Below are 21,690 nucleotides of genomic sequence, written 5' to 3' on the forward strand. Positions count from 1 at the left end.
AAGACAAGAAAAGATTTAATGGCCCCAAAGAAATTGGAATTTTCAGTAAAATGAGGCATTTTACCCACCTAAGCCCCGTGAGAACCACTGGCTTCGACTGCAGTAGCTGTACTGAGCGTGCTTATCTCTTTTCTCTGCTTTTCCCAAGCCATGTTAAGGTTGATGTTCCCAATAAGTTTGGCTTTACCGCTCTGATGGTTGCTGCCCAGAAAGGATACACCAGGTATGGCTCTTCTTTTTTTTTAAATCTCTCTTGGGGATTTAACTTTTTATTTGATTCAAAGGCTCTGGTCAGGATAAGGACGGGAGGAAAAAGGGCCATGGCGGAACCGTTTCTTTTCTATCTCCCAAACCGCAACATTGATGGCTTAGACATCCAGCTACTGTAATCATAAGGTGACACGTGTGCAGGAGAGAATGTAAATCTCATGTTGAGGAAGAGAGGTAGCCATTTAATTACATGCAATATATTTTTTATGTTCTTAGAAAACTGGTTATTGGAATTCAATTTTTTTTTAAATGTAGAGAGAGGGATATTCTGGAAAACTTTCTGCCAGGTTGCTAAGATATAATTTTCACAGATACACTCTCATTATCTGTTCCACACGGAGATAAGTATTAATACGAATACCTTATTTTCATTTATATTTTAATTAAATGCCATTTGAAAAAAACAGAAATGCATCTTCATTACATGCTACCATTTAAGAATATATTAAAAATGGCCATTCAAAGGACAGTGAATTATTTTGGTAGCCCAATTTGTTTCATGTGCTTTCATTTGATTTTAATGAATAACTCGTGTCAAAGGTAAAAGCCCACATTTCTGGAATAAAGAGGTGGTTTTCTGGTTTTAATGGTGCCTGGTTTTAAAACCAGCTGGCTTCTGAAGGTGCAGAAGAAACTGTTGCAAAGATACATCTTGGATTCTGTGTTACTCATTTTTACTGGACTATTGTGGGTTCTGAGTGATCAAGGTGACTTATCTAGCTACACTTACACTTGTTTGTTTCCTTTAGGCTTGTGAAAATCCTAGTTTCTAATGGCACAGACGTGAATCTGAAGAATGGAAGTGGCAAGGACAGGTAGGAGGTGGGATATGACTGAAATTGTGCTGATGTTCTCAGAATTGTGTTGCTAGGCCTGTGCCCAGAGGGGTTGTGATTTCACCCAAACATTGTCTTGAGTTTCTTTTGACAGTCCTGAGAGATGAGTGGGTTGCCGAGGAAGGATGGTGATCACAAAAGCTGGCTTGCTCACATGGTCTTGTGCTTTTGCTCACCAGGGTGCTTAGGGGGGCATCTGTTGTAACGTATGGTGACTTCTTTGGCATGGTCCCTGTGCCCAGTGGACACGCAGTGCATGGGAAATGGCAGCTACAGAGCAGCTCTCGTCATCCGTGCTGGGTGTGGGTGTAAGCGCCTGCCCCCGGCACCCTGTGCCTCTCTCAGGCCCCCGCTGCATTTCAGCCTCATTCGTTGCTAAGAAATCTTCGTTGTTTCTAAAGAAGCAGACAAATTACCACAAGAGAGATACCCAGAGCAGTTTCCTAAGGTGAGAGAGGCACATGTCCCCTAGGAGGGCTGAGAACACTATAGGAAAAGATCAGGGGAAGAACGTGACACACATAAAGGACAGATGAGAGTGTTCCTGAAAGACCTGAAAACACTTGCTCATCGAGTCATTAATCAATAAATTCCAACTAACCCATGTTTATTGACGGATTACTACTTGCCAGGCGCTGTGCTTGGCGCATGGGTGAAACACTGAGCAAAATGCCAGACCCTGGCTTCAGGGGCTGTGGTCACAACACACGCAGAACCAGGGCTTGGGCACTGTAGGATGGCATCGACGGACAGCTGCCAAACACTGACCTTCTCGGGGAGGCCGTGAAGAAAACCCCAACTAACTTCTCAAATCAGAAGGCCTATCTTCTACATTTACATTCTCTGAACACAATACAGCAATAGATTTTAAATAACAATATCTTAAATATCACTTATAAATTTAAAAAGTATTTTTCCAAATAACTTATAGGTTGAGACTAAGCTATCAACTCCAAGTTTGAAAAGAATAATAGCAATCTGAAAAGGGAAAGAAAAAAAGCATAAAGAGAGTAGGGAAAATGAAAGAATTAAAAGTAGACATTGATTAAAAAATAGAAAGGTTATTGAGAAATGTAAGAGTTGCCTCTTAAACAAAAAGCTATCTAATAAGATACACCAATCTTGTAAATCTAAGGAGAAAAAAATTAGAAGTTTGAAAGAGAACAATAACAATGGTTATAGAGAAAATGTAAACATGAAAAGTTTGTGTCTATAATAGTAGATAATTTCATTGAAATGGATATTTTTTCTGAGAAAATTTAAACCACCAAGTCAACCCAAGAAGCAGAAAATTTGAAATAACCAATATCCATGCAAGAAACTAGAAAATTCATTTAAAAATTACCTCCAATGTAGGCTCCGTGGCTTGACTATTTGACCAGTGAACCTGTTCAGATTTTCTAGGCACTGATAATAACCTTGGGCTTTTCCAGAGCAGAGAGGAAGCTGGAAAGCTCCAGAGGACAACCTCATTGCTAAAATTTGATAGAGAAAAAAGAGCTATTTGTATGTTTGTTTGTGTGTAGGTATTTATAAATCTCTTCCATCCCACCTATGAGGGCCATACTGGAGGGTAGTAAGGTATTAGGAAATTTTTTAACATAACACTTCCCATCAGTCGATTAAAGGTGAAAACCTTTATTTGTGTAGATGCAAAACAAAAATTGGGTGTAACTTGGCATGTATGTTAAAAAGTATCTTTTTTTTTTTTTTTTTTTTTTTTCCTGAGACGGAGTCTCACTCTGTCCTCCAGGTTGGAGTGCAGTGGTGCGATCTTAGCCCACTGCAAGCTCCGCCTCCTGGGTTCACACCATTCTCCTGCCTCAGCCTCCCAAGTAGCTGGAACTACAGGTGCCCACCACCACATCCGGCTAACTTTGTATTTTTAGTAGAGATGGGGTTTCACCGTGTTAGCCAGGATGGTCTTGATAGAAGTATCTTATTTTTTTAAAGTGAAGGATACTCTCAGCCTTTGAACAGTATATGGCACATGGGAGGTAGGAAGTGTCTGTATGCTGCAATCAAAGGAATCCTTCATTCAACAAAGGTTTCTTTTATTTTTTAAATCATCTCAGTCAGCCAGTGTCATTCTTAGTAGTGGCAAATTCCTTTCCAAAATTAGTAGTGAAGCCCAGGAGAGTGGTAGAGAGCTTGATGTGAAATCTGCATCCCTCTGAGGATGTGGTGTGACCTTGGGCAGGCTACCTAACCTCTCCGTATCTCAGTTTCATGTCTATAAAATTCGAATAACAGAAGTACTTATAGCTCGTAGGCATTTAATGAGTTAATATGAAAACTGCATAAAACAGTTCCTGGCATATGGTAAATACAGATATATTTTGTTATTTCATGATTAGACAGTATTTTGAAGGCTGATCCACTTAAGAAGATGTGAACTGAGATAAGAGGTATGATTTAGTTCCTGTAGAACCCAACAGAATCAGCTTGAAAAACTTGGACTTAATAAGGAGGCTCAGTAAAGTGGACAGCTACAAAGCAAAGAAAAGACTTTCTTAAATCCCTGCAATTACTGGTTAATGAATATAATGGGGAAATAAAATAGAATGGAAACAAGAAAGGTAGGAAATCTGAATTAAAAAAACCCTAAAAACCTTACTGAGAGATATAAAAATTTAAGAAATAAAGACATGTCATATGCCAGAATGGCAAGATTGACTATTATACAATTTTTAGTTCTTCTCAAATACTGCATTGAGGTTCAATGGAGCCTCAACTGGAATTATTCTTGGGAACCTGTCAAAATGATTGTAATTTATCTAGAAGAACAAATAGATAATATCTACTAAAACTTTGTCAAGAAAGAATGTGGAAGGACTTGCCTTGACAGTTATTAAAATGCCTCATAACGTTATAGTAATTAAAGTAGTATGATATTGGAACAAATAATCAGAAAAAAAGTAGAATGGAATAGAAATCCTCAAATAGATCCCTATCTACGTAAGAACCTGGTATATGATGATAGAAGTAACATAAACCATTGAGGAAGGTATTGGAAAAATAGGATGTTTGAAGAAAAAAGTCAAGTTAGGTCCTGGTCTTATAGCATGTACCAAAATAAATTCCAGATGAATTAAGAATTAAATGTAAAAAACAAAACCATAAAAAATGACCAGAAAACACAGGGGCATAATTATTTTATCTTGTAATGTGAAAGGAATAAATGCATTGAAAGGAATCATTAAGAAAAAGATTAAGTGTATTATATATTTTTAAAAACTTAATTACAATGTTAAGGACATTCCAGGGAAATATTTACAAATGTATTATAGACAAATTACCAGCATCTTTAATGTATAGAACACACACACGCCCATACGTATACTCCAAAAACGCCTCCACAGACAGTAGAAAAAAGCAGTTTACACAAGAAGACAATTTATAGCCGAATCAATATAAGCAATTCATATAAAGATGTTTAGCATTACTAGTAATAACAATTTTTCTACCTATCAAATTGGTGATTAAAAAATAATCATGTTGGTAAAGATGCAGTGAAATAACCTGTACTTTCAAATATAGTTGATAGAAATGTGAATTGGTATCATCTTTCTGGAAAGCAATTTGGAAATGTGCATCCAAATTAAGCCACATCCATGGACACAGTGATCCCATTTTAGGAAACAATCAGAAATGCAAATACGATTAGTAAGGGTGTTCGTTGTTGCCTTATTTAAAATTGCGGAAAATGTGAAACAACTTAAATGTCTGACAATAATGGACTAATTGAAGTTATGATATATTCATATGATGGAATATTTAGTATGTGAATGCTGTTTTCAGTGCTTAAGTAAACAGGGAAGTCTATGAAATAATAAACTGAAATAATACTTTTAAAAGGCAGGGAGAAGAGAAAATCATACAAAACGAGAGAAAAGACGGGATTTTGTGTAGAGCTAGGAATGTGACTCTGAGCAGGCGACTCAGCAGCAAGCAAGCGGAGCGGGTCCTCCGTTTCTGGTGGGCTTGTACTGGGGCACAGTGGGATGCCCTGCAGGGCCGTGCTCAGGAGCGTGCTATCTCCTGGCCACTCTCCCTTTCTCCCACCCTGTGAACCAGAGAGGGGCGTTCTTATAAAGCAGCAGATAACAGACCCCGTGGGTGCCAGGCAGTTTGAGTTCAGATGGCAGTTGGGGTGGTGGCTGACTCCAGCTGCTTGGCACTTGGAGGACCTTGGTGGCTTTCTGCCAGTGGGAGGTGGTAAGTTCAGGGCTGTGCCTATCCCTGGGAAGGAAGAGCGCCTGGTCTCAATGAGCTCATTGCTCAGCAATCCAGAGCCTCCGGGGCTGGTTATTAAACAATCCTCCTCACCACCTAGAGCAAATTCAACAGAATCTTAAGAGTTTGTTCTCTGTGAGGTGAGGCTGTGGGTGACTCTGATATGGGATTTTTTTTCTAGGTACCATGCCTTACTTTATAATCAGAAAAGAAGCATTATTTAAAAATCATGCAGATAGGCTGGGCGTGGTGGCTCACACCTGTAATCCCAGCACTTTGGGAGGCTGAGGCGGGCGGATCACGAGGTCAGGAGTTTGAGACCAGCCTGGCCAGGCTGGTGAAACCCTGTCTCTACTAAAAATACAAAAATTAGCCGAGCATGGTGTTGCACGCCTGTAATCCCAGCTACTCGAGGGGCTGAGTCAGGAGAATCACTAGAACCCAGGAGGAGGAGGTTGCAGTGAGCCAAGATTATGCCAGTGCAATCCAGCCTGGGCGATAGAGTGAGACTCTGTCTCCAAAAAAAAAAAAAAAGTCATGCAGATAATTAGAGTTCTATTTGAATATAATTTAAAAAATGAAGTTTTCTTCCCTTAGCAAAGGTCATTCTAAAGACCTTTGAGTGCTTGGGAAAGCAGTATGAACACCCTAAACCCGGCAGGCAGGTGCTGCACCATGCTGACTGTCTTCTGGGGGTCTCCAAGAAATGAAGGACTGTGTGAGGACATGCGGCTGCAGAGGTCTGGCCCCATCTCAGCTCGGCTGTGCCTTGCCTTGGGAGCTGGATATTCCAGTTATCACTCAGAGGCTTTGCACGTTTCCCTAGTGAGAAGATCTTCTGTTTTATTTTCCAACTCTCTATTTTGAAATATTTACACATTTAGAAAAAAAGAATAGTACAACAAACACCTGTATACCCCCCACCTAGGCTTGGCAGTTGACATTTGGCCATATTTGCCTCACCTTTTTTTTTTTTTTTCATTCTTGCTGAACTATTTTGAAATTAGTAGGTAGCATAACCCTTCACCCCTCAATACGTCAGAAAATGTTTCCTAAAAACAGTCATTAACCTGCATAGTAATCGTATCATATCACTTCTAAGACACTTCAACTAATTCCTTAATATCATTGATACACAACCACCCCTGCAGGTCTCCCAACCTGTTCCCCAAAGGTCTCCCACAGCTCTATTTGGGAGGTGGTGTGGGGTTTTGGGGGTGGTGTGGGGTTTGGGAGGTGGTGTGGGATGAGACGTTCCCACATTTCATCTGGCCATTCGCTCTCTTTATAGTCTCTTATTCTAGATCAGTCCTCTCTTTAAAATTTTTTTTTCTCATAGCAGTGACTCTTTGAGGAGAGCAGACCAGTTATCTTATAGAATGTCCTATGTTCTGGATTTGCTTGTCTCCTGGTTGTGGGGCAGGCATTTCACTTGTTCATCTATCCCTTTATTAACAATAAAGTTAAAGACAGGCTTGAGGGCTCTATTAGGTTGGGTGCTGTGGCTCCTGCCTGTAATCCCAGCACTTTGGGAGGCCGAGTCAGGAAGATCACTTGAGACCATGAGTTTGAAACCAGCGTGGGCAACAAGGTGAAATTTTTAAAGAATTAAAAAAAAATTAAAGGCTTAATTAGACTCAGGTTAACACTTTAGCAGGAATGCTTCAGAGCTAGTGTTGTGACTTCATGTTACATCCATCGGGAGGCCTGTGATGCAGGTTTTCTCACAGGTAGTGATTCTAGGTTTCATTATTTTCTTTAGAATGATGACAGCAAATTTTCTTCTCTAAAGATACAGTTTTCCCATTGCACTTAGAAAATAATTTCTGGGATAATTCATTGCCCTGTGAATATTCCATTCCCCATTAACTTTTATTTTTTATTTTTTTTATTTTTTGAGACAGAGTTGCTCTCTCTCCCAGGTTGGGGTGCAGTGGCATGATCTCGGCTCACTGCAACCTCCGCCTCCCGGGTTCAAGCGATTCTCCTGCCTCAGCCTCCCGAGTAGCTGGGAATATTATAGGCGCCTGCCACCACTCCCAGCTGATTTTTGTATTTTTAGTAGAGATGAGGTTTCGCTATGTTGCTCAGGCTGGTCTCGAACTCCTGAGCTCAGGCAATCCACCCACCTCGGCCTCCAAAAGCACTAGGATTACAGGGGTGAACCACTGTGCCTGGCCTCCCCATTAACTTTTACCCAATAATTTCAGTGCCAATAATTTTATTGCCTGAATCAATTATTTAATTGGGAATTACAAATAAGGGTTTTTCTAACTCTATGGTTCCTTTTATATTTATTAGTTGGCAGTCTTCTGTGAAAAACAGCTTCCCCCCACCAACTGGGGATGGACTAAATTTTATCCTAAAAAAAAAAAAAGAAAGTATTTAATTTTTAGATACCAATTTTTAGAGTAAGAAATTGGTTTGATAGTTATCTCTAATAGTGTCAAATGAGTATTTTTTTTTTCCTTTTTCTCTTTTTTGAATATCATGGACTTTGGATGTTTTAAAATCTAATATTTTACCCTCAGTTACAGTCACTATTCATTTTTTATTGAGATATAATTCAGATACCATAAAATTCACCTTTTAAAACATACAATTCAACATTTAAAAATGTATTCACAAAGTTGTGGAACCACCACTACTATCTACTTCCAGAATATTCATCCCCTGCCCCCCTGAAAGAAGCCCTGCCCTCTTTAGCAATCACACCCCATTACTCCTTCCCTTCAGCCACAGGCAACCACTCACCTGCTAGTTCTGTCTTGTAGATGTGCCTGTTCTGGACATTTCGTATAAATGGAATCAGACAATATGTGGCCTTTCATGTCTGGCATCTTTCAGCACAGTGTTTCGAGGTTCATTCATGTTTGTAGCACTTCATTTCTAATATTCCATTGTATGGATATACCACGTTTTGTACATCAGTTGATGGATACGTGTACGTTTTGTATGAAGAGTTCCCATGGCTTTTCCACTCAAGTTAGGATTTCTTGGTTTAAGCCATGTAGGGTAAAAGGTGGAGCTGAATTTGGTGACTGTGCTTATTGTCAAATGCTGCTGCTTCCGTATGTTGCAGTCTAATGCTGGCGTGCTATGCGGGACACCTAGATGTTGTGAAATATCTCCGAAGACACGGCGCTTCTTGGCAGGCTAGAGACCTGGGAGGCTGTACAGCTCTGCACTGGGCTGCAGATGGAGGCCACTGCAGTGTGATTGAGTGGATGATAAAGGATGGCTGTGAGGTACGGGACCTGCCTTGTTAACCACGCACATATCGTTAAGAATCTGAAATGCTGCTCCATGGGGTCTGGCAGAAGCAGGGCCTTTGATTAGTCAACCTTAGAAATGCTGGAGAAAGTTTTCTGACTTAGCAAGAAAGCCCCTGAAACCTTAGAATGGACATGAGAATGAGCTTTCCGATTGTCATGGGGGTTTATCTTGTGTAGGGAAAAGAAACAGGTCTGAATCCAGAGCTGGACCTGATGCTTCTACTTTCTTTTTCTTTTTTTTTTGAGATGGAGTCTTGCTCTGTCACCCACGCTGGAGTGCAGTGGCGCGATCTCAGTTCATTGAGGCCTCCGCCTCCCAGGTTCAAGCCATTCTCCTGCCTCAGCCTCCCTGGTAGCTGGGACTACAGGCACATGCCACCACGCCCAACTAATTTTTGTATTTTTAGTAGAGACGGGGTTTCACCATGTTGGCCAGGCTGGTCTTGAACTCCTGACCTCAAGTGATCCACCCGCCTCAGCCTCCCAAAGTGCTGGGATCATAAGTGTGAGCCACCGTGCCCAGCCTGTTGTTTCTACTTTGTTCTTTTGTTCATTTGCTTATTTCTCTCTCCATTCAGTCTGTCACCAAAGCTTTACTAAGCATGTACCAGATATTATCTCAAATGGTGGAGATACAAATGTATTAAGAGAGCTCTTATAGCCATTGTGCTTCTTGTTACTTCTAAAATTACGTAATTTTTATTCTTGGTTTGTTTTAAAGATTAGTCATTACAAAAAATTTCCAAAGAGCAAACTGACCATATCAAGAATAGAACATTTCAGTTCTTTGCGTCTTTACCTGGAAACAGGCAAGTGGTCTACTTTTGATTTCATGTTATCAGAAACTGCAAATTTGATTTAGCAAATAGAAGCAGTGTTGTGGGACGTCTATAAGATATTTGAAGATGGGTAATTAGAATTAGGTCAATTATGAAAATTGCTGGTAACTTTGAAAACTTTATTTCAAGACTTTGAAGAAATTAGCTAAAAATTTCAAAGCATGGAACTAAAGAATGATGGACAAAGTTCTGTACTATCTGTGACTGCCAGATGGTGTGTAGAGTGCTGAGAAATTAAGTTGATGACCTGGAAAATCAACTCAAATTGAGAAAAGTCATGTCTCCTGGAAGATGTCAGTAGATTTCTTCTAGTTTGTTTCTGAAGGGTAATTGAGGGAAAGTGAGACTGCAGTTACGGGATCTATCTGGTTCCTGCTGCTGCTTTTGGAGAATTAAGAAAAGTGCCCCCTTATAGGAAAAATCTCAGTCATTAAAAATTTATTACATTTCTTATTTTCCTTATGTTTTAGAGACAGGCACAGAGGCAGAAGGCTGAGTCTATGGGCTTCCATAGTAGAGCTGGGCCCACGTGCCATCTTTGTAGTGACAGCCACACACTCCTTGATTGGTTTATGATGAATTCTGGGCAGGTTTTGCACCTAGTGAAAGTCTGTGGTTGAAAAAGAAGGTTGTATTTTGCTGAAAGAAGTCAAGCATCCGGGCCGGGCGCAGTGGCTTATGCCTGTAATCCCAGCACTCTGGGAGGCCAAGGCAGGTGGATCACTTGGAGGTCAGGAGTTCAAGACCAACCTGGCCAACATGGTGAAACCCTGTCTCTACTAAAAATTACAAAAATTAGCCAGGTGTGGTGGTGGGCACCTATAATCCCAGCTATTAGGGAGGCTGAAGCAGGAGAATTGCTTGAACCCAGGAGGTGGAGCTTGGAGTGAGCCAAGATTGTGCCACTGCACTCCAGCCTGGGTGACAGAGTGAGACTCCATCTCAAATAAATAAATCATTCACAATAGGGCAAATCTCTGCTATCAACATTTAAATACTGGAGTTTTGGAAATGTAGGCTCTCTGGGCTTCAGATATGAATATACTTATTTGGGATAAATTCCATCTTTCTTTGAAGCACTGGAACTACTTTGCAGAGGACAGGACAATAAGCATGGATGTGTTTACTATAGATTTCCACATGACTGGCCTGGTGGAGGATGGATGATGTCAACATGAGTCTTTCCGTGTTCTGGCAGATGGCTTACCTGATGCTTCTGAAGCCCATGGGAAGGACTTGAGAGCCAATCACCACCTTCTTCCCAAATGTAATGATCATATACTAAGAGTGACTTATTTACTTGGCGACTGACTTATTCATTTCTGCATTTAACGATCCATGTGATCTCAGGAAAGGCACTTCTCTGAGATTTATTTTGATTGTTTGTAAACCAAGAATAAAAATACCTACCTCTGATTAACGTTTAGGACCAAAAGAGAAAGTGTGTGTAAAGAGGGTTGAAAGCTGTGTAAAGCATCATGTGATATGAGGTGCTTATTTTATTATTCTTTAAATATAATGGAGTGTGTTGCCCACAGGTTAGTTCTTTGCATGAAGAAGAGCTGCAAATCCAAATCATGTTACAGTGGATAATCTTATACGTAGAAATACCCTGAAGTGCCCCCAAGATCTCCTGGAAATTCCTTGTTTGTTGTTCCATTCTGATGTTTTACTAAAGCTATGAATCATCTTTGAGTAATTCTTCTGTAACAGATTGTATGTGTGTGTGTGCACGCACGTGCTCACATGTGCTTACATGCACATGGTATGCGTGTGTGCATACACACGAGTGCATGTGTGTCTGAACACAAACACGTATCTGTCTTTACTTCAGCACCACTCTTCATGGATTGGCGAGGTCTTCATTGGAATTGGAAGTGACAACATTTACATTTTCTTAATCTAAAATATTTTGAAACACTAAATTGAGAGATTTCAGTGTAGAGAAGATGATCAGGAAACAGCCATCTGATTACTGGGTACAGTTTTGCAGAAGCCTTTAGTCAGACTTTTCAGACAGTTTGTGTGATGAATCTGGTTGTTCTGTATTTTACCTGTAGGTCTCCTCCCTAAAATTGATAAGTATTAGTAAGTATAAGGGTGTGTGTATATATTATTACTGTCTCGTTCCAGAAAGGATGTAAAGCTGCTTGCAACAATACATAAAAGTAAGAAAAATGAATGCTAGGTGAGGAAAGTTAGGCAAGAGAAAATAAGAACTCACCAGGGGCCAAGTGGAAAGTAGTTCAGTTAATTTTTCTAGCCCATCTTTTTTCCACTTTAAAGGATGTAGATGAAGAAGCCGATGGGGAGACCCTGGGGCCTCTCAGCACCGAAACGTGACTTAAATTAGCACAGTGCAATGAACCAAATATAGAAAGACTGCTATCTCAGTCCAGGTGTTGGGGCAAGCAAATATTCCCTTTATAAGTTTGAATCATTTTAAGAAAAAGAAATTGGGCTCAACATAGCTGTTTCTCTGGCCCAACAGGTAGACGTCGTGGACACTGGTTCAGGATGGACCCCACTCATGAGAGTCTCCGCGGTGTCGGGAAGTCAGAGGGTGGCCTCTCTTCTGATTGATGCTGGGGCCAATGTGAATGTGAAGGACAGAAATGGAAAGACGCCCCTTATGGTAGGTCCTCCTCCCGAAAATAGGCAGTTTTCTACGTGGAATTAAGGTCAGAGCTTTTTCTGTAATTAGACAATTCTTGTGAGTTCAGCCCTGCACCAGCCCTTGGGTTTGACTGTGTGTGTGTGTGTGTTCCCTGTCGGCTTGTTCATAAGGGCATGAGGCTGTCAGTAGAATACTTTTGTTGCCTTTTTACAACTATTTAAGGACTAAAGAACCCCTGTCCCCAGGACCACTGTGGGATCAAAACAGAACTGGTGAAACAAGGAACAAGCTGCTTTTCTGTCCTGGTTTTAGTGTGGAGAGAGGGAGAGTCCATTTTCCATTTTCCCTGGAGTTGCTACCACTGCAGCTGCAGAGGAAGCACTGTGCCTGGCCATGCAAAGCCACAGTGGTCTTTTGGGGTTGCAGGGGGGCTGCTGAGACCCTGCACGTGCCAGGATCACGCCCCCTGCTGTGTGTGCCCTGGAGGGAGAAGCTCATGCACACCACCCTGGGTTTTGTCTTCTAGGTGGCTGTGTTAAATAATCATGAAGAGTTAGTTCAGTTACTTCTTGACAAAGGGGCAGATGCAAGTGTAAAAAATGAGGTAAATGAGTCCATCTTTATGTAAAGATTTTCCTTGGAGGGGGAGAGAAAACATTTATAAGCATGTAAAATTTTTGTTGTTTCCTGTTTCAGTTCGGCAAAGGTGTCCTAGAAATGGCCAGAGTTTTTGACAGACAGGTTGGGATGCTCTTTCTGCCTATCAAGGCTAATTTTATAGTCCTTCTAGACTCAGAAAAACCACCAAAACCCTGGATTACATACCTGTCTGTTTTGTTTGTCTAGAGTGTAGTCTCCTTACTAGAAGAAAGGAAAAAAAAGCAGAGGCCAAAGAAGTCTTGTGTCTGCTGATGAGAGCACCGCTCATCTGTGAAACCCACGTAAAACAAAGTGAACCGTGACTGTTAAACTAGGGATGGGAAATTCTGCATCTTGGGGGGCTGTACATTTATTTATTTAGTTGAAGATTCACTGATCCCACTTTGAAATACATCTTTTTACCTAAGCACGTGCGTATGTGGTGCCATCATTGGGTGTCTGTAGAATGGGGATGTTTTCTTGAACTTGTGCCTTTTGGAGTTAGACATGAAACAAAATATTTATGCACCGGAGCTACACAAACACACATGGGTCTCCCACTCCCGGCTCCTGCCCCGCAAGCTGTCCTTCTACCATGCTAGGCCTTGTTGGAATTCTTTCCCTCATGTGTTTTCAATTAAATCTTCCCCTCCTAACTTAGGGCTTCCAGGCTGGTTGTCAGGCCGCTGCTCCCTCCTGGAGTGGCGCTCCTCCGAAAAGTCCAGGAGTTTTCTCTTCAGCTGTTGGCCTCACATCAAAGCTCAGAATACATATTTCAAGATGCCAATTCTGTTCTATTAGAGGTGTCTGATTGAGGGTCAGCCTTTTTGGCCACAGACAGGTCTAATGTGTTTGCATATACTCATGCCCTGACAATGGAAGATTCAGCCTGCTGATGGGTGGACGATGTAGCCAAAGGGTAGTATATTTTGTCTTCAGAGCAGAAGGTTTTCTGATGCTGATCATGCAGTTCCTAGACAAGGAGGAATTAACCGCAACCATGTCTGCTGGTTGGGAGCTTAAAGACACAAATGTGGTAGAGCTTCAACTCAGCAAACACACTTCAAAATCAGCAAAAAAGTGAGCACACAGACCACATGAATCTTATGTCTTCAGAGAGACACTGGTTAACTTGACCCCATGGGAAAACCAGCTACAAAGGTCTGTAGAGGAGTGGATTTTTTTTTTTTCCTGTAGGGAAAGACTGATAAAAGGTAATTAAAGCTCCAAAGCTTTTGCTGAGGGGCACAGAGAAAAAGCACACAATTTTATTGACGTTAGCCATCAGCTTTATTCCAAAGAGCCCACAGAATATTCGTTTTAGGAATTGGATTTGTGGACCATATATAGTCCATTCCTTAGATATTTCATGAGTGTTTTACCTTTTGTACAAATGCAAATTCCTTTAGATTTGCCAGATTGGATTTTTAAAACCTCTTTAAAAATTGGAGCACATTTACAACTCTCCAGAGGTCCCTCCTTTGGTTGGTGGTCAATGTTGACGTTCACCTTAGTTTCATTTTTTGGTCTGTTGTAGACTGTATTCACTAGCCTGCTCTATGGAAGGAGCGTACATCCCTTTTAGTTGACATCAAGCTTGGCAAAACTGCCCACCCTCCTGATCGATACTGAACCATATTCTTGAGATCATCTCCCTGGGTTATGGTGGACTGCAGGATTCTTCATGCTCATATGCTATGTATGTTTGCTCTTTTTCTTCTTTTTACTTAATGAGATTAGAAAGTGGCCTATACACTGTTTGAATTTTCCCAAAGAGCAACTCATAGTTTTTATTAGCTCTACTTTATTCTAATGAACTTATCCTTAGGTCTACAAATTCATTTCTTCTATTTTTTCCCCTGGGTTTATTTTATTGTTCCTTTTATAACTTATAGTAGATATTAAATTCCCTTTTTCACCCTTTACTAATTAATTTATAGATTTAGGGCTATGAATTTTCCCCCAGCAGTGCTTTAGTCACATTATCATAGAAGTTTTCTAAACTTTTCTAATGAAAAATTCAACTGGGAGAACTTGCTAAGTACACATTTCGTAGCCCCATCTCTGCTCTCTGAATTGGAATCTCCAGGGAAAGGGCATGAGCAATGGATTTTAATGGATTTGAACAAGCATCACAAGTGAGTTCTTCTAATTCTAAGAGCTTGAGAATCCCTACCATCACATGTGCTATTAGAAATGTTTTCACTTGCTGTTTTCTAATCTGCAATTCATCTTTGAAAACTAATGAATCAATTCATTTCTAGGGTATGGAATTATTTTTTGAGAATTTTTTTTTTCCTCCAAGGCACTTGGAAAGATGATATATTCTGTATGTTTGGAGTATCCTGTTTGATAAATAGCAATTATGTTTGAAGTTTTGTATGTGTTAATTTTTGCCAGCTTGTGTGATCATAGGTGGAGAGTGGTAAGAATAAAGACTCCTTCAGCTGGGTGCTGTGGCTCACACCTGTAATCCCAGCATTTTGGGAGGCCAAGGTGGGTGGATCATGAGGTCAGGAGTTTGAGACCAGCCTGGCCAACATAGTGAAACCTCGTCTCTACTATAAATACAAAAATTAGCCAGATGTGGCAGCACATGCCTGTAATCCCAGCTACTCAGGAGGCTGAGGCAGGAGAATCACTTCAAGCTAGGAGGCGGAGGTTGCAGTGAGCTGAGATAGCACCATTGCACTCCAGCCTGGGTGACAGAGTGAGACTCTGTCTTAAAAAACAAAAAAAGACTCCTTTATTCTTGTTAGCATTTTGTATATGTATTTTTTTTTGTATTTTCTGTAGTTTCATTAAGTTGTTTCATTAAGTTGGATGCTGTGTTTCTTAAACTTGTAAATAGGTATCTATTTACACTTAGATTTTTCATACACTTAGATTTTTCATACCAAATAACTCCGATATTGTCTCTACCACTGCTTGCTTGCTTTTTGGATTTCTTATGTAAATAGGTGAGTTTTAAAAAATTAGGTTATACATTCACATTGTTCAAAAACCATATCATGCCCCACCCCCCATGTTGTGTGTGAGCATCTTCCTTCCTGTGCCACGGTCTCACACGTTCATGAGGTTGGTAGCACACACCCCTTACGCACCCCCACCCTGCCAACCATTCTTCTTAGTTTCTTATGTACTGTTCGAAAATTTTCTCAAGCATCTATAAATGAATGAGAATACATTTTTCTACATGAAGGCCTTCCACCAATTTTTGTAACATTCTCAGTAACAAATGAGAGACACATTGATATTTACCTTTATACTATTTATTGGGTTTAATATTCATAACAATAACTTTTTCCAGTGAAATAGCAGGTTGTGTTTACCTGTCGAACCCCAATATGAGAAATGTGTACAAAAGCAACAGACTGTGATATAAAAAGGTATGTGAAAAAATTAGCAAACCAAAGCATGATAAATGGATGAAGCACTATAAAATTACGGTGCTGGTTTACATAACTGTATCTTTAATCTGTACTGTGCTAAGTAGCCTATAGCCAAGTTTTAAAGAGTTACAGGAACAGTTGCCACACATTCAAAGAACAAGCATTCACTGCAGACTCCCGATTTGACCTGAAGGGAGGGACAGGAGAATGAGTCACTCTGCCACCACTCTTCCTGCCTTGGATTTGTAGAGGATTTTTTTTTTGGTCTAATTTGTCTTTCCTATCACTGCCCTACTAAGGTACCTGCTTACAGGCCATGAAAATAAAACGCCATTCAACTTTGTTCTTGTAAAACTAAAATAATCACATGATACTTATTCTTTGGAGGATTTAAAATGTGCTAAATAGAGGACTAAAGAGTTACCTTATAGGAGAATCATGGGGAGCAGAGAAACTGCTTTTTGAAGATGATGTGGAAGGTCAGGGTGGGTTACAGGGCATTCAACCTGGAAGAGCTGAATAGCTTTACATTGAGAATTACTTTGTATGTTAAATCTCTGGCCATCATTATCCATTATTGGATATTTTAACAATTTTATAGTTATTCTTAATTTTTCTCATATGAAACTGTAATGGCTGTACTAGAAGCTGCCATTACTGTTCCAAAAAGTAAAGGGGATTTTCTCTACAAAAGGAAAGAAAATGGCACATTCACATGTAGGTAAGTAGCTTCTGGAAACATCCTCACTGCACAGAAATGGTTCTCAGCATGGGGCTCCCAAACTTTCTTAGAGTGTCATTTTAGTATCAGAGTTTTCAAATAGGTTTAAAAGCAGTAAATGTCAATAGGAACTTTAAGGTGAGTCGAGAATTTTGTAATTATAGATAAGTTGATTTTCTATGGCTAACTTCCCCTTCTAATTAGAACAAGACATTGGGTGGGAGGTCCTCTGCTGGACTCAGGCTGGTGGGGTTGCTCTGGGCTGCAGCCCTGGAGAAGGTTGGGCTTTGGGCCTCCCTTGGGTGGGCCTTGTTAGGGACAGCCACACACTGCAGCAGTCACCACTTTGGCTGATCTAAAGTAGCAATGGAAGAAGTAGTGATTTGACTGTCAGAAACTGGAGATGCATCGGCCTGTGGTTTGACCTGGGAAAGGGGCTTGTGTCTGGGTGATAGGGAAAGGTAAACAGATGTATTAGCCACTGGCTTCCTGTGGGCAGCTGTGTTGAATCAGCCTGCTGCTGAGTCACAGGGAGTAACTGCAGCTGCCTAGGGCTGGCTTCTAGCATGGGAGAGGAGAAGAAAAGGGGTCCTGCAATGTCCCCCAGCAGCCTGTCATAGTGTGTGAAACTCCTAGCCTGAGAGCCCCACCTCTGGTCGGCACTAGTGTTGGGAGACTTCTGGGAGGGTTTGTGACTTTCAGCTGGGTAACTGGTGTTTGGCTGGGGCCATCTTGAGTGCAGTGAGGAAGGATCTCCAGCCTGAGTGTGCTGTGAGCCCCCCGAATACGTAGGGGAGCCCTGCATAGCAGTTTTGAAATGAGTACACCTCACGAGGAAAGAGGTCGGGGTGCATGAGAAAGATCTGGCCCTGCTGCCCTGGCACCACCTTGTGCCCTTTCTGCTGTTGGGGGTCTCAGTGGCTCAGAGTGCTTAGTAAACATCAGTGGCAAGGGGGCAGGAGGATGCTCAGCCCTGCCAGTCAGCCCAGCACCAGGCTCTTTTTAGCACCGTGGAGACCATAGGCTCCTTAAGAACATTTTGACACAGTTTTAGCAGTTTTGTTTTTTGAGGATGCATTGATGTATTGATTTGCCAGGGAACAATAGCCTATAGTTCAGCCTGAGAATTCTCATAAAGTTAAGGCATAAAAATGTCCCCTCCGAGACTTGTCAGGCGTATTGACTCTCCTACAGTTTAATTTGCTGCTTTTGTGGTTTCTGTGATGTCATCCCACATGTGTAAGCTGGAAAAATCCACGCTGGGAAGTGTAACCTCCTGTGTGTATTTCCACAATGGAGAATGTTAGGCTTCATTTCCCTTGGTTGCTACACATCTGATTACATGTGTCAGGAAACAAACTTAAAAAATTTCAGGAGACAAACCTTTCAGTGGAATTGCCTGGAACCCATGAAGTGAGGTCATAGAACCTACAACTATAATAAGCTGTAGGAAAAAAAGTAGCCTCTGGGCTACTTTGTGTCTAGTCACATTGACTTTCCAGGTGATGGCCCTACAAAACTCAAACCACCTCTATTATTCATGCCTATACAGTCTTTTAAAAAAAATACTAGATTACCATTGAAATATAAGTATTGATTTTTTTGTTTTGAGGATATAAAAAAGAATACTCCACCCCCTGCCTCCCCCAACCACAAAACACCCTGGTTATTGGTTCCTAAGTATGTTAAAATGGAATTTGCTGCTAAATATGCTTCACTTGATAAATACTGCATCTTGGAAGGATTAATACTGTCCATATTGTAAGGGAATATTAGTTTAAATATGTTCTTATTCAGAAATAAAATGCATGGCTCTATAATAACACATTAGTACTGTAGAGATAAGAATGTGTCATCAGCCATGGCCCCTAAGTGGCCATTGATGACATGGCATAAGATCACAGTTTTAACCTCCTTTAATATCAAACTCTTCCTGGCTCTCTGAAATAGAAGCATAGGAATTACAGCTAAGAACAAACAACAAAAGTAAAACTCAGTTCATATCCTCTTATAATAGGAGGAAGGGCTAACACGCCAGATCTAGGGATTTGGGCATCTAAAAAGACAATGCCCACATAATGCACCATAAAATTCTGTAAACCTTTTTAATAGTGTATATATGTTTGGCTTTAGTACAATTACCAAGTGTAATATCAGTTACAGTAATTCTGTATGTATCTCAGCAGTATTATTTTCCAGCATGGCTTTACATTTTTAAGAACTTAATAACTATAGAATAAACAGATGCATGTTATACGAGTTGGAATGTATTAGAGCTGGGTTCCCTTTTGTGTGTTTGTGTCACGTGTTTAGTTTATCCATAGTCATGAATACTATGTTGCCTAGATACAGTGGGGAACACCGGGAAAGTGAAATGCAGTTTTGTTTTCTGGAAGGCAAACCAAGATTCTTGGTACATATTTTTCTGTTTTAAGGCATAGGAAAACTGTTGACCCCCAAAAAACACTCAGAGTGAATTATGTAACTCTTGTCAATTGTCTTCTAATGTGAAAACCAGTCATACATGACCCCTCCAGAAGACAGGCATCATGGCATTTTACCTTATCTGAGTATTTTTGTATTTCTCATGCCATTAGTCACCTTAAAGACCTTGTGAAACATGGCTCCCTAGTCAGGCATTTGAAGAGTGAAAAGTTCAAGGGGATGCTGCCCAAGCCAGCATCTTATAATACTTAGGAAGTTGATAAGCAAGTTGATTTCCTTATCACATTCTGTGATGCTCAACAGGTAGGTTGCAAGTGTTTAAGAAATAGGTTCAGACTCTGTTAAAAGCATCTTTTAAAGATTCCTGAAGCCAGGCTGGAAAAAGGATGCCCCATAGAGAAGGTCCTTTGTCCAATATCTATGAATAATGATAGCAGACATGGATTATACCCATGAACATCACATTCCATTTGGTTGTAGTTTTTGCAAGCATAGTCTGCCTAATTTTTAATAAGTTGAACCTTGCAGTAAACAGACTTGATTGACTAGATCCGGTTAATGGTTCACATCTGAAAATAGTTGTGGTCCCATGGAAAGCCTCATCTGTCTGAATACAGGATCACTGTGTTACAGTTTGTGGTGATTTGCTCAGCTCCAAGCAGTACAGGGAGGTGGCGGTTTGCAGTGTCTAGGCAGTAGGTTTCTTGCAGAAACACCACCTTTCCCAATCTAAATAACCTACCGGTGGCAGTGCTCTAGAAAGGACAGCGAGAAAAAGAAGTGCTTGGCATTTCTATCAAGCACAGCCTTGAGTGACACTACAGATCCCTTCCAAACATGCTCACGGCTGGTCAGCTCAGGGTCAAGTTCCGCCTTGTCTAGTGTTCCAGTCTCTATCCTGGTGTGGCTACACCTTAAGATTCCTGTCTGCAACCCAGGTTCTCTCCAAAGCTTCCTGGCCAGAAGCCAGATTTCTCCCAGCTGTCCCTGGGAGCCTGCCTGCCAGTTGTCAATGGGGCACAGGGCCTCCCTGAAAGCCAAACACAGCCTGGACCTGAAGCCCCTTGGCTCTGGCCTGAGATGGGGAATCCAGAAAATCAGCTGAGGTTCTACTTGGGGTCTAGCATAGCTGGGGGTAGTTGGGGGACTGCTTTCCAGTAAGGCCTTGATCAGAAAGCAGACACATCCTGTCCAGAATCCCATCAAGCAGGATATTTCAAGTTCACTAAAATACTAAAAGCACAACAAGCCTTCCTGCCATGGAAAACTCAGTGATGGTAAAAATGCCTACTTACAGTGCACTGCACTGTAATCAACATTCTGCATAAATTAATAATTTACAAGTACCTGAGCAAGTAGACAGAGCACCATAGCACAGCACAGCACTGACGGCAGTAGCTCAAAGTTCTTATAGTAATGATGTTTTAAACATTAAAAAAAATCCTAAAAGTTGGTACAAAAAACTCCAACTGGAGCTGAAAGATAGTGCAAACTTCTGTCTTCACTGTTGAAAAAAAGGTGTCAGCTTCTCACTTAATATAGGCGGTGTGGGTGGATCTGGGCACTTGGTGTGGATATTGCGGAGCAGGTCTGAATGAAAAGAGAGGAGAAAAAGAAATGATCAGAGGCCTTGAGAAGTAATTCTGAGGATAGAGAGGTCTGGGGTTGGAGATGTATTCTGATAGTCTGAAGGGTTTTCTGTGTCAGATACCACTGCCTCTCATAACGGGGGCGGGAAACCTCTCTCCAAAGCCGTACTTCCCACCCACAAGTCAACTCTAGACCAGCACTGTCCCACAGAAAAAATGTGAGCTACACAAGAAATTTTAAATTTTCTAGTAGCCACATAGAGAAAGGTGAAATTAATTTTAGTAACACATTTAACTCAGTATAGCTGGAGGATTATTTCAACAGGTCATCAATAGAAAAAAATTGATAGTTGATATTTTAGGGTACTAAGTCTTCAAAATACAGTAAGACTTTTACCAGGCACAACATGCCTAGCAGTCCCTGCATCCCACAGCACAGCTCCAGAGAACAGGGAGCAAAGCGGGCACCCAGTATCCCTAAAAAATGAAATGTGCAGGACAGGACCAAAATCAGCAACTGACAGAGGTAAGATAGGCCACAGCTTGAGGGCATTTAAGAAAAAGGGCTTCCCCTCATTGTGTTCAAGTAGTGTTTCTTCCTCAGAACAAGAAAAATAACTTCAACATGCAAACCACAATGAAATAATTAGGATGCTATGCAATTTTTTTCTATTTATGAAGTCGGGAATTAAACAATTGTCCTGACCCTTTGACCGCCTTTATCTCTGAGATTTATTAGGCAGCTCTTTCTTTCATGGGCCAAACATTCTTCCCAAGAGCTGTAATGAAATCACTCCAGTGTGTCTTCTCCTTCAGAGATACAGGATTACT

The 21,690-nt window shown here is 41.0% G+C and overlaps 2 protein-coding genes across 8 annotated transcripts in view; one reads left to right on the top strand and one right to left on the bottom strand.

Moving 5' to 3' along the window:
* Positions 1-13,139, top strand: part of FANK1 (fibronectin type III and ankyrin repeat domains 1) — a 128,758-nt gene extending 115,619 nt beyond the window's left edge. For 4 of the 7 annotated variants that reach the window (XM_054436490.1, XM_054436491.1, XM_054436489.2 and 1 more), the window contains 7 exons: positions 149-223; positions 1,020-1,085; positions 8,425-8,590; positions 11,948-12,091; positions 12,600-12,677; positions 12,770-12,814; positions 12,920-13,139. In XM_054436490.1, coding sequence (XP_054292465.1) covers positions 149-223; positions 1,020-1,085; positions 8,425-8,590; positions 11,948-12,091; positions 12,600-12,677; positions 12,770-12,814; positions 12,920-12,985 — 640 coding nt within the window. In that variant the 3' untranslated portion in view covers positions 12,986-13,139. Of the gene's footprint in view, positions 1-148; positions 224-1,019; positions 1,086-8,424; positions 8,591-9,338; positions 10,125-11,947; positions 12,092-12,599; positions 12,678-12,769; positions 12,815-12,919 lie in introns of those variants that run through there. The other 3 variants (XM_063670395.1, XM_054436492.1, XM_054436493.2) reach the window with 2 other exon arrangements.
* Positions 13,140-15,968: 2,829 nt separating this feature from the next.
* ADAM12 (ADAM metallopeptidase domain 12) overlaps positions 15,969-21,690 on the bottom strand; it is a 374,252-nt gene continuing 368,530 nt past the window's right edge. The window contains exon 23 of the mRNA XM_054436011.2: positions 15,969-20,860. Coding sequence (XP_054291986.1) covers positions 20,800-20,860 — 61 coding nt within the window. The 3' untranslated portion in view covers positions 15,969-20,799. The remainder of the gene's footprint in view (positions 20,861-21,690) is intronic.

This window comes from Pongo pygmaeus, chromosome 8 (assembly GCF_028885625.2).
Source record: "Pongo pygmaeus isolate AG05252 chromosome 8, NHGRI_mPonPyg2-v2.0_pri, whole genome shotgun sequence".
Classification (NCBI taxonomy): Eukaryota; Metazoa; Chordata; class Mammalia; order Primates; family Hominidae; genus Pongo; species Pongo pygmaeus.